General features: G+C 38.0%; 2 protein-coding genes across 3 annotated transcripts; both read right to left on the bottom strand.

Annotated features, from left to right (window-relative positions):
* Window positions 1–278: 278 nt before the first annotated feature.
* On the bottom strand, window positions 279–5,971 carry LOC141913323 (uncharacterized). Its single transcript, XM_074804828.1, has 14 exons — window positions 5,863–5,971; window positions 5,517–5,584; window positions 5,341–5,433; window positions 5,093–5,236; window positions 4,500–4,713; window positions 4,088–4,220; window positions 3,306–3,432; window positions 2,625–2,700; window positions 2,159–2,226; window positions 1,996–2,088; window positions 1,775–1,918; window positions 1,257–1,470; window positions 903–1,044; window positions 279–519 (listed from the first exon to the last, which is right to left on the bottom strand). Exons 1-14 carry the CDS (start codon window positions 5,951–5,953, stop codon window positions 339–341), a joined length of 1,788 nt encoding a protein of 595 aa, XP_074660929.1. The 5' UTR covers window positions 5,954–5,971; the 3' UTR covers window positions 279–338.
* Window positions 5,972–6,624: 653 nt separating this feature from the next.
* LOC141912707 (protein arginine N-methyltransferase 1-B-like) lies at window positions 6,625–11,937 on the bottom strand. 2 transcript variants are annotated; one of them, XM_074804053.1, is made up of 10 exons: window positions 11,876–11,927; window positions 10,940–11,092; window positions 10,415–10,570; window positions 9,873–9,936; window positions 9,550–9,698; window positions 9,145–9,232; window positions 8,936–9,051; window positions 8,186–8,336; window positions 7,716–7,837; window positions 6,625–7,319 (listed from the first exon to the last, which is right to left on the bottom strand). In XM_074804053.1, the coding sequence occupies exons 1-10, from the start codon at window positions 11,912–11,914 to the stop codon at window positions 7,236–7,238; spliced, it is 1,122 nt and encodes a 373-aa protein (XP_074660154.1). In that variant the 5' UTR covers window positions 11,915–11,927; the 3' UTR covers window positions 6,625–7,235. The 2 variants fall into 2 exon arrangements, with proteins under 2 accessions (XP_074660154.1, XP_074660153.1); XM_074804052.1 differs by having other exon boundaries at window positions 6,626–7,319; window positions 10,940–11,095; window positions 11,876–11,937.
* Window positions 11,938–12,036: the final 99 nt, after the last annotated feature.

Below are 12,036 nucleotides of genomic sequence, written 5' to 3' on the forward strand. Positions count from 1 at the left end.
ACAGATTATCGTCTTACAGGTGCCGCGGCCACAACCTTTCCGCGGAGCGGGCGCACTATGCGGATATTCGTTGCGGTTTATAAGCCCATCGATAATAATAGCTTACCATCAATGATAAGGTAACTATCTACAGTGATACAAGCCCCTGGAAAATCCATCAAATGTAAAAATCACTCAAATTATTCATTCAAGTGAAGTTTTATTGAAAATCTGACCACCGCGTTACGGAGAAAAACGACGATAAGAAATTGGTAGATAAAAATCATACTTTGATATTCAATGGACTAACAAAAGGTTACAATCAAATTATCTTAAGAATTGACTATCATTCACGCTAGTCATGTTAACAACTTGGTGAAGTCGCCGATACAAGGCATGTAGAAATCTGGAACCATATTACGGTCGTTTTGATCGTCGCTGTTAGCGCAGCGTTCCACGTCGTCTAACTGATGAACACCGGTTAAAACTAGTAATGAGGTACAGTTGATGTTGTGCGCGAACAGTATATCAGTCGACAAACTGAAAATATATAGCATCAGCATCACGGTGTAATATAAGTATAGATTGTCTTGAAGTCTACATATCACAGTTACACAAACTCAACCGGTCTGATAGGAAAATAATTCCATTGTATACAGAATTTACAAGACGATGAGTTAATCGAAAAAATAATATAATTAATATTCAGAGATCCCGACAAGAATCTTAACACATTTTGAATATTTTCATTTTGAATATATCTCAGCTTTAGGCGGGAAAGATGTCGCCAAATGACACGATTTAAGAACTGGTTGTTCTTTTCAGGCCCGTGGCCAGTCATGTCTTTGGGGGGGGGGGGGCGATTTTCATGTCAGTGGAACTTTCTTCGTGGAGATATGGGTCTTTTTTCTTTAATTACTTACTTATCACCGACCATCACAGTGCGTTTTGGATCGATGTGGTCAAAATGTTTCAACACCTCGAACAAGTGTCTACTCGGTTTGCCGACAATGATCGGTTCTCGTCTACACGGCGTTTTCACGAAGCTTACGATACTACCCGTACCTACAATAATGCGTTACTAATTGATAACGTTATAACCGCGAGTTGTATCAGAAAAAAAATATTTTCGCAGGGATACAGTCGACTCTGCTTTATTCGGAGCTGATTTACTCGTGTTTTCACATATTTTTTAGTAACAATATTACCGGGTTTGCGAATTGAGAGGCAAAATCTAAGTTTTTAAAACATAGTTCCGAAGCTTTTTAAATCAGTACCTGGAAAACTAAATTCGCCATTAGAGGGTAACATTTCATCTGCATCTGTAGCGATGAAAAGTACATCCGGTTTCTTGTATAGATACGTCGTCGTTTTGATGACCTTTGGAAAGGTTACGCCAGGATCGAAACCGACAAGAACGCAGTTTATATCCGGATCTTTTTCGAAGGTCCAAGAAGTGTCGAAGGTGAAGTTCTCGAGAACTGGATCCGGCTTAAAAATCAACGAAAATTTAAGACGATGGTCTCTAGAGAAAGGGAAGAGAAAAGGGGTCGAAACGTTGTGTCTTGATTTTAGATTTTGATCAATAGAATTCATTTCAATCTATTAGATTTGCGTATAGTTGGTTTCAATCTAACCTATCCTATCTCCACGTCAGAGGTGGTTATTCAAATATTGATATTGCAGTCGGTATTTATCCACCGGTTAAATCTTAACTAACTTTCGAGGAACTGGTTACGGCAAAACCATATGCAATTATACAATCCTCACAATCAGCACCTTTTCTATCACTTACCTGTCCATCCCCGATATACTTAATGCCGACTTCATCCAACTCATCACACATTGCCTTGTTTCCAATCATGAAAACTTTTCCTTTGAAGTCTAGTACATTTTTCAGGTAATGCGCGGCGATGTAAGACGACGTCAATGCTTCATCCTAGAAATAAAATCGCCGGAATATCACAGAATCCTTAATTTTCTTCAATTTTCAAAAAGAACAAAATATGCAACTACCAGTTTTGCTTGGATGCCGAATTTCTGCATTTTTTCGAGCAACATCGCTCGCGACTTTGTGCTGTTATTCGTGATGAAATAAATGTGTTTTCCCTGTTAAAAAAATTATTTCAAATGTCTCTCAGAATGAATATCATAGCAATAGTAGTTAATTAAGAATTACCAATTTCCTGAGAATATTCAAGAATTCAACAACCCCAGGGAATGGCGTAGATTCATGCCAAAGAACACCTGCAAGAAATTCGAAACAAATGGGATTCATGGTTTTACATGTTTTATATTTATTTTGAATTTGTCATTAAAATCTTTTTTCAAGAACTAAATAAATAACAGGGTCAATCCTTATTCTAAGATAAAAAAAGAATGTTTTTTTCTGTTTCAATTGATCGTATCCGTGAATCGATCAACGATTATGGGCGTGATCATTCTAGCTCGATTCAAACATACCGCGTGAACTATAAAATGCGCATGACCTTATCGCATCATCTTGTTAAGACGGTTCGAATCCCAATATATTGACAATTAAATTATTCTCAGTTGAGCGGTGATTTTGTTCAATGCCCAACCCCTCGCAATCAAAAGCGGGATTTTCAAAAACAACATCATATTTTGAAAGTTATGATATTTACCGTCACAATCGAATAAAAAAGTATCGTGGTCATCCATGAAACGCTGAGCATTTTCACTCGTTATTTGATCAGTTTGCTTCGCGACCTCCATTGTGCATTACCGTCTACTGCTGCCACCTGGTTTATCGGAGTCCGATATTTGGACGAAGACACGGACTGTAACATTTTATGGGAGCTAGTGAGTCCCGGTGAGGGAGCCATCGAGTGTAAAAAGGATAATCTGTTAATCCAGTGTTTATAATACGTGGGTTAGGTTTCGAATTGTGATAAATGATTTATTCTTACAGATCCAGGGAAACTTAAAATTCTCTAAGCTTTGACCTGACGACGTTATGACCGAAAACTTGAATGGAAACAGCTCCAGACGGTCCTTCACCAGTGTCCTCGAAGTGGTCCGTCGCTAACCCTAGTGTAAACATCAGTCCCTTTCAAGAAATCCAATCAAATGAAACTAATCAATCAATCGATTATTCATGATTCATAAAGTAAAGTTTTATTCGAAATTCTGACCCGCAGATCTCTAAAGAAACGACTCGACCGTACGAAAATGCTATATAAAATCATACTTTCGGATATCGATCGGACTGACAAAAAATTATTTAAAGAATTGACTATCATTGACGCTAGTCACGTTAACAACTTGGTGAAGTCGCCGATACAAGGCATGTAGAAATCTGGAACCATATTACGGTCGTTTTGATCGTCGCTGTTAGCGCAGCGTTCCACGTCGTCTAACTGATGAACACCGGTTAAAACCAGTAATGAGGTACAGTTGATGTTGTGCGCAAACAGTATATCAGTCGACAAACTGAAAATATATAGCATCAGCATCACGGTGTAATATATAAGTATAGATTGATTTTACATATATCACAATTATACACAAACTAAACTGTTCTGATAGAAAAATAATTCCATTGTACACCAAAATTTACACGATGGCATCGTGCGAATTATGAAAATTAATTCGAAAAAAGTATTAATGACCAGGGCTGTATTTAACAGAGGAAACGGGGCCAGAAATTTTGAAAAAGTGCCCCATTTGGTAAATACGATTGTTATATCCTAGAAGTGTCCTCTTTCGGGTTTCTCTGCCCCCTTAAAATTCAAATATTGCTAGGTACGGCCTTGATAAACTAAAAGTTAGATCATCAAGGTTCTATGACCCGAGAAGGAATTGTTACTCTGTTTTGAATAAAGGCATCCTAATTTTTTGCATTAATTTAGCGAGTCGTTTACTAGGAGACTAATAATTTGTAAATAGAGGAATTGCCCGTGTACCTGACAGAACGGTCATTCTTAGTCTCATAAAATCGAAAATATTGATCTTTATATCATCATGAAACAGTTTCCCAGCTAAGGTGGAAAAAATGTCGCCAAAAAATGACACCGATTTAAGAACGGGCGGTTCTACTGAAACATGAATTCACAATCTCAAATGTTCACACGCATCAGTTACGTACTTATCACCGACCATCACAGTGCGTTTTGGATCGACGTGGTCCAAGTGTTTCAACACCTCGAACAAGTGTTTACTCGGTTTGCCGACGATGATCGGCTCTCGTTTACACGGCGTTTTCACGAAGCTGTCCGTACCTACAATCATGCATAAAAACTAACTGTTACGAGCATAATAACCGCGAGCTGTGGGTACGTTAGATCGACGAACATTCTTTCACAATTGACTTTTTTCACAAGGAGATACAAGTACATTATTTTCTTTTCAGAATCTGGACGGATAAGGATAAGATTTCCGAAATTGTATATTCATATTGATATCCCGCGAAACAAACTCAACGGCATTGCAGATTTTGCAAATTGAGAGGCAAAATCTAAGTTTCAAAAGATTTTCCGAAGCGTTGCTTTAATCAGTACCTGGAATACTAACTGCAACATTAGAGTGTGACATTTCATAAGCAGTTGTAGCGATGAAAAGTACATCCGGTTTCTCGTTTAGATATTTCGTCTTTTTGAAGACCTTTAAAAAGTTTAGGCAAGGATCGAAACCGACGAGAACGCAGTTTATATCAGGGTCTTTTTCGAAGGTCCAAGAAGCGTCGAAAGTGAAGTTCTCGGGAACTGGATCCGGCTTAAAAATCAACGAAGAATTAAGACGAATTAGTAAATCATAAACATGTCCATTACTTTTAGGGAGAGATCGGTAAATTAAGGAATTTCTGAATGAGTAGCTGAGCGGTGGGCAAGGTCCGAAACGTTATGTCTTTAGATTCCAATTCTTGATGAATAATATTCATTTCTAAATCTATTAGATTTGCATTTTAATTGAGTTTTAATCTTATCTACCCTAACTCCATGTCCGAGTGTGGTTGTTCTACTCAATTGCATTGTTGCCACGGTATTTGTCTACCAGTTAATTCTTAACTAACTTTTGAGAAACTGGCTCCTGTACTAATAAATATACACATGCACTTAAAATCCTCATAATCAGCACCTTTTCTTTGCCTTACCTGTACACCCCCGATATACTTAATGCCGACATCATCCAACTCATCACACATTGCCTTGTTTCCAATCATGTAAACTTTTCCTTTGAAGTCTAATACATTCTTCAGGTAATGCGCAGCGATGAAAGACGACGTCAACGCTTCATCCTATCAATCGAAGTTTGAATACAACTAATACGAAAAGATACTCAGGAATATCCCGTTATGCTTAATTTTCTTTAATTTCTAAAAAATACAAAATTTGCAACTACCAGTTTTGCTTGGATGCCGAATTTCTGCATTTTTGCAAGCAACATCGCTCGCGACTTAGAGCTGTTATTCGTGACGAAATATACGTGTTTTCCCTGTTAAACAAAGCAATCATGATTTAAGAATTTTGAATGGCTCTCACATATCAGAGCAACAGTAGTTTGTTAAGACGAATTACCAGTTTTCTGAGACTATTCAAGAATTCAACAACCCCAGGGATTGGCGTAGATCCATGCCAAAGAACACCTGCAAGAATTACATTCATGGTTTTACATGTTCTATATTTATTTTCAATTTCTTATTAACATCTTTTTCTGTTTCAATTGATGATTTGTATCCGACTGAGCGCGCGAACTGTGAATGCGCATGACGTCACGTCATTTTATCGAACACGGTTCGAATCCCGATATATTGACAATTAAATTCTACTCAACTGAGTGGTGATTTTGTTCAATGCCCACCCCTCGCAATTCAAAGTGGAATTCTAAAAAACAACTTTAAAATTTGAAAGAAATGATATTTACCGTCACAATCGAATAAAAAAGTATCGTGGTCATCAATGAAACACTGAGCATTTTCACTCGTTATTTGATGAGTTTGCTTCGCGATCTCCATTGTGCATTACCGGCTACTGCTGCCACCTGGTTTACCGGAGTCCGATATTTGGACGAAGACACGGACTGTAACATTTTATGGGAGCTACCCTCCCCACAGTAAAATAAATTATCGGACTTCGATATTTTATTCAATACAGATCCGGGAAGCTAGAATTCTCTGACCAGATGACGTAGCTTTCCTAGGGTCGTTTCTTCCAGAGAGACGCTTCTTGTGCCACTGGTCGCCCACCACATGCCAAGCAGCCATAACACTGAAAAAACCAGGTCCAAATTGCCCTTTCATGAAGAAAAGAGTCCTCAAACTAAAAACTATTTTGCAAAAAGGTTTTAACATGAAACAAAAAACCAAATAGGTCATATAATGTGGCCAGAAAAGCCCTTATTGACCTTAATTTTCCGTGGGAGGTTCACGAGCAGCCTCCACATTGCCAACTTTCAAATTAAGTGGTCATCAAATTTTCAGGTCCACCCCATCAAAAAATTCTAGATCCACCCTTGGAACTATGGAGTTAGCTTGAAATCTCTCCCACAGTCCTGGAAGCGGTTGTTTTTACAATGATGATCCCTGTCGCTCTACAATCGGAGTGTGAACTTGGAAAATCCCTTCTTTCAGAAGAATGAAAATAATCCATCAAATGAAAACCAATTCATCAAATTATTATTCATAAAGTTTTATTAAAAAATTTGACCACCAAAGTTTGCAGCGTGTTTATACACAAACAATTTCGGACACATAATTTCTTTTTGAAATCATAAGTTCATAAGTTTTTTTTTGCAGAGAGACGCGGTCAGTCAGTTTTACACAATGACAGGTTACGAGCAGTATAAAATGCATGTTTACAAAACAAATTACGAGAGAACAAATGGCGGCCAGAACATTGAACACCATGCACTGTCTATAAAGTACAGTTTGAACGCATGCTGAACAAACAAATGTGGCATATAAATCATGAGGTTTACTTTGAATACAAATAATCGTCCCCAATGATTTCTCGGAAAAAAAGCAGACCCCACATTTTAAATCTTTTTCTTGACACTTTACTTAAATTTTGTTCACAAAAGTCATTCAAAAATCACAATCACCAGCAACTTCTTTATTGTCAGAAGTTCAATGCGACTGACATCTTTTTTTTTCTTTACTAAAATAAAACGCGCAAGAGATTTTTAAAATGATGAATGATGTCGTTCTGATTTCAATAATACAGCAGGAATTGCGCCGACTTACGCAGCGGACACAGACATCACCCATTTATTACTGAACCAACTATCGTTTCTTTTCTCTAATGCATCTTGTACGTCAACGTTTCCGACAAACTACTCAGTTCACCTTCGATGGCGATGTCGATTTTGAAGTCGAGGTCTCGCTGAAAAAAAGAGAAAATTTAATCAAATTGAACTCCGGTTTAAACATTGGACAAGAGAACCCGGTTCCACAGTTGAGCCTTTTGCGAAAAAGTAGAACCCAGATTTTAGGTTTTAATTACTATTGGTTACTGGATGTTTTCCTTGAAGACAATAATATAGCTTTAACCTTCACGTTAAGACTTGATGATAGATCCAGGATGATAAAACGAAATCACTATACGAAAGACTTAATGCTTATTGACTATAGTCATTTTTCATGGTGGAACTTTATCTAACTTGGGCGATATTTGAGTTGGATGTCCTAAAATTTACATAAAGTGTGTCACAAAAAGGTTGACTGGATCCAACTCGACCGCAATCTACTGTAGTGTACTATCTACTGGAGTGATATTTACGTTATTTCTGGAGTTTGGTTTCATTTCAAAAACGCCGGTCACTTCTTCATTCTGTTTCACCGTGACGTAATCGTCCAAATAGAATACCGTTTGTTTCCAATGAGTGTACGGAGCTTCGGGCGCTGAAATTATACATACAATATATCATTCACAAATCCTACCGAAAAACTGGTCAAATCAGTCATAACATGTTCCCTACAGATCCGCCATTCCTGGATATAAGGGGTTTAAATGGAGAAAATTTCATACTTCTAGGAAGCGTCTACATAACTTTCATATCCCAATTACAGTAGACTCTTGATTTGTAATTTTTTTACAAGTAAACCATTAATGTGGCAGTCTTGGAATCAAGTTGTTACAGGGACCCTGCATTTAAGATCCCAAAACGACTTTCCATTGATGTATTCAAATGAATTGGTAGCTAAAAATCTTCAAACAAAATGAAATCATAATTTCGTCCCAAACCTTACCGGTAGAAAATCCAGTTCGTTTGTGACACTTTGTGAATTCGATGTTGAAGAACGTCACCAACGCCTGCACATAGTCGTTACGTTTGATGGTCAGGTGGAATGGCGCCGTAAAACTCAGATCTTCGATTTTCACAGTGTACATGTCGACTTCCTGGAAATCAGACAACATACTACATGTCACCGTAGGATAGTTACTAAGGGATCATTCATTTATTACATACGCATAAAATTTGAATTTTTCAACCCCCCTCCCCCTCTGTACGCAAAATCGGCCATTTTTTCGTATACATTAAGCATTACAGTACGCAATTGCACTGACCCCTCCCCCTCCCCTAATGCGTACTTTATAAATGAATGACCCCTTAGTAGTAAGAGATACAACCTCACTAACTGGTTATTTCACAGTTCTCTTGACTATATCAGAAACGAAAGTCTTGCTCCATTTTTGGCTACAGAACTAAAATTGACAACTCCCGAACTCAAATCATTCGACTGACTTGCTTTATCCCTGACATGCACATCGTTTTCCCTGACTTGATCTGTTATCCGATCAATTAACACACAGAAACTATTTGATTTTACACCCAACAAATTTCCGTGACTTTCCCTCTTTTTAGCTTTTTAAAACAAAATTCGCGGACTATTATTTCCTAACCGTGTAACACATTTGTTAAAGCAATCTTTTACTGCCCTTATAATTTTTCTGGAAACGTCATTTCGACTGACAGCAAATAAAACAATCATACATACCTTTAAGAGACATGAATTAGAGACAACTTGTTTCGGATCGACGACGTCAACGAGCGGTTCAGTGATCGCTACTGAACGAATACAACTCATATCAAAACCATAAACCGTATCCCACCCTGAAATACATACATCACACAAACATATAAACCTCATAGTACTGTGAATTTAAAGAGACAGTTTGTAGGCATCAGGACACTAGGATTACTCACAGTTGATTTTCTCATCTTTATACTGTCGGTCTTCGATTGCGGTCACGTATAACGTGGCTCGGTCGGGGAAGATCATACCATTAGGACCCTAAAATAGAAGCATAAGTGATTCACGAGAGAAGTGCCGGGAAGGATTAACAAGTTGTCAAGATCATAGGCCTTATGCCATAGAGGGATACCATATATACGGGGTTCTAACAGATCAGGGAACACAAAATTACCCAGCATTTCCCTTACCCTTGAGAAAAATTCCTAGATTAAATAGCAACTGATGCACATCATACAAGCAGAATAGTAGAATCATTGACCCCAGATTGTAGCAGGCCGAAAACTGATGATTGATTGCAGCCAGCTGATATGAAACGAGGGCTACTACAATACTTGATGATTACTATGAATACTCACCAGCCACTTGTCTCTGGCGAATAGCACTGTGTTCAACATTGACTCATAGAACAGACAATAGCCCATCCATTCACTGATGATAATATCTACTTTTTCGATTCCCTCCGGTAATGTCACCTCTTCAACCTTTCCTTTCACTAATTTGATCACTGAAACAATGAAATAGATAACACATTAGCTATAATAAATCTCTTGTAACTAAATCTCTAGTATCATAGATTTAGTATATCCCATCACGAGTTCAATCAAACCCTATTGAACAACCGTGTCCGACACAATGGACGTGAAATTTTGATGAGTAATACATTGTTTAAAGCACATACCGTCGGTGAACTTGTTCGCGTCGATGATCTTCTGTGCGTGTTCAACAATTCCCGAACATTCAATCTGTAACAGACAAATAGATATAGATATTCAAATATCATGTTTTTGAGAGTTCATTTGTGATTTCATACGCAGGGATGAGACGCAAGATTCTGAAGTTTTCACATTTTTTTTTCACACCTAACTTTTCAAAAGAGTCATATATATCATATCATATCTAACGCCACTCCTTCATTTTAGATGAGGTCATATGCAATCAGCAAGAATTGCATAGTTAAACAACAAAAACTATGAATGGCTTGTTTTCTCATTGCATACTGTAGCGGAGCTGCAATATCAGAGTCCGGGAACATAACTCATGTAGTTTTCCTTATGATATTAGGAAAACTACATAAACATTTCTTTTAGACAAGAATTCTTTTTTACTTTTCATAATTTTGTCTCGTTTTTTTTCACATTTATTACATGGGTCTCATCCCTGCACACGTCCCATTAACTATTACCATGAAAACGAATTTTCTGCGCTTTCTAATATACTTACTCCTATTACTTTCTTAGCACCAGCTTTAGCGGCAAACATGCACAGAATTCCAGTTCCGCAACCGACATCGAGAACAGTTTTACCTCGGAATAGGTGTCTGTTGTGATACATCGAGTTTCGATACGTCAACGTACGAACTTCATCTTTCAACATTTCCTAAATTTTTTTTGAAAATACAAAAAAATTATTCGTTTTTGTAAGTACAGGGAAAATTGAGGTAACAAATTGACCCTGCTTGCCTCTGATCTCACATGACATATTTATCAAATATCAAATTAGATTCATTCCCTCTGACCTACGCAGATTCTGGGGCTATTGGAGCAGGGATGGGTCATTACCCAGGACTGAAGTAAATTTGTCCCCCAGGAAATGCGATAATTCGAGGTTAACAAAGATTACTGTATCAACCTCCCAGCCGAGGCACCGGGAAGCAAGGCTGACCGGGCATGGAACTTCTGAGTAACCACCCGAGTTCATCTGAACCCACCATTACTGTATAGAGATATGATACCATTAAATACAAACCTCATGAATACCAAAATGCGCGTACGAATCAAAGTAGTAATCTTTAGACGTCATTTCGGAAATGTTGTTTGGCTTGTCATCTTCGCATGACTTGCTAACTTTCACAGCCGGTTCCGTCGGGCCGTTTGAAGTGCTGGTTGATGTGGGTGAGGTCTGCTGAAATATTGGGATAAGACAGAAACATGAAAATCAGGAAGAAAGGAAGATTCTAATAATCTTATTTACAAGATTCCCTTCAACCCCATCCGACTGCAGTCAGCCGTCGTATGTCAACCATCCGATTATCTGGCACCTAGCTTTCAAGCCAAAAATCTTAAACCCTTGATTACAAAAGTTCATCATTGTCGATTAACAGGATGATCAGTTATCCGAGACCCTTCTTCAACAAAAATTCCCTGATGAAATTATCTGTAAGATATCCTCAGCGTGGGCCGTTTCTTCTGAAAAGGTTCTTTGTGCCCATATCACCAACCAGAAATCAGTGAGAGCAACAATATAGCCCAAAAATTTAAATTCCCTTGAAGTGACTTTGTGAGTCAGAAAGAATTAATTACTCATCAAACCCTCTTCTCTTGCAATTCAACACTGAACAGTGGAAGGACTTATTTCGCTGCATCCTATAGGATCAAGACATAGTCGTGCTATTTGACAATACTTAACTAAAAACTAACAAAGAAAAAAATACCGAATGCGCCGTTCTTCCCAAACACTCAAGATCCCTTGTTGTAATTTGCCGCCGGCGGCCGGCGTATCTATTAAAAAGTACTACTACTTCTCTCATCTTTGGCCGTAAAAATCATAAAAACCCCACCCGACTTCTTCACAGCGTACGCTGAAAGTGTGTTGTACTTATTGAATATATTTCTTGGTTAATGATTATACAAAAAGTCGTAGTAAAATCACTTTATTTCAACGCGTTTCGCACAATAACCTCACCTCCATTTGTTCTGCCATGATTTTCCGTCTTTTCCACATGTGGCCGCGTATTACGTCATCGATTCGTGTGTACCAGGACAAAAACGTTCGGACTTAGCCCCGGACCTGCCTCAGTCAATTAATTCGCTCTATTGTCACTTAAACAAATCAGCAGATACATG

This window comes from Tubulanus polymorphus, chromosome 11 (assembly GCF_964204645.1).
Source record: "Tubulanus polymorphus chromosome 11, tnTubPoly1.2, whole genome shotgun sequence".
Classification (NCBI taxonomy): Eukaryota; Metazoa; Nemertea; class Palaeonemertea; order Tubulaniformes; family Tubulanidae; genus Tubulanus; species Tubulanus polymorphus.

Excerpts from the sequence above, each read along its gene's own strand:
- LOC141913323 (XM_074804828.1), bottom strand. The coding sequence starts at position 5,953 with ATGGAGATCGCGAAGCAAACTCATCAAATAACGAGTGAAAATGCTCAG. Across the intron at positions 4,221-4,499 it reads TGTTGCAGTTAGTATTCCAG|GTACGGACAGCTTCGTGAAA; the intron begins GTACTGATTAAA and ends GCATGATTGTAG. Across the intron at positions 1,919-1,995 it reads TCGGCATCCAAGCAAAACTG|GATGAAGCATTGACGTCGTC; the intron begins GTAGTTGCATAT and ends TTTTATTTCTAG.
- LOC141912707 (XM_074804052.1), bottom strand. The coding sequence starts at position 11,914 with ATGTGGAAAAGACGGAAAATCATGGCAGAACAAATGGAG. Across the intron at positions 9,699-9,872 it reads CGCGAACAAGTTCACCGACG|TGATCAAATTAGTGAAAGGA; the intron begins GTATGTGCTTTA and ends TCATTGTTTCAG. Across the intron at positions 7,838-8,185 it reads ACGAACTGGATTTTCTACCG|CGCCCGAAGCTCCGTACACT; the intron begins GTAAGGTTTGGG and ends GTATAATTTCAG.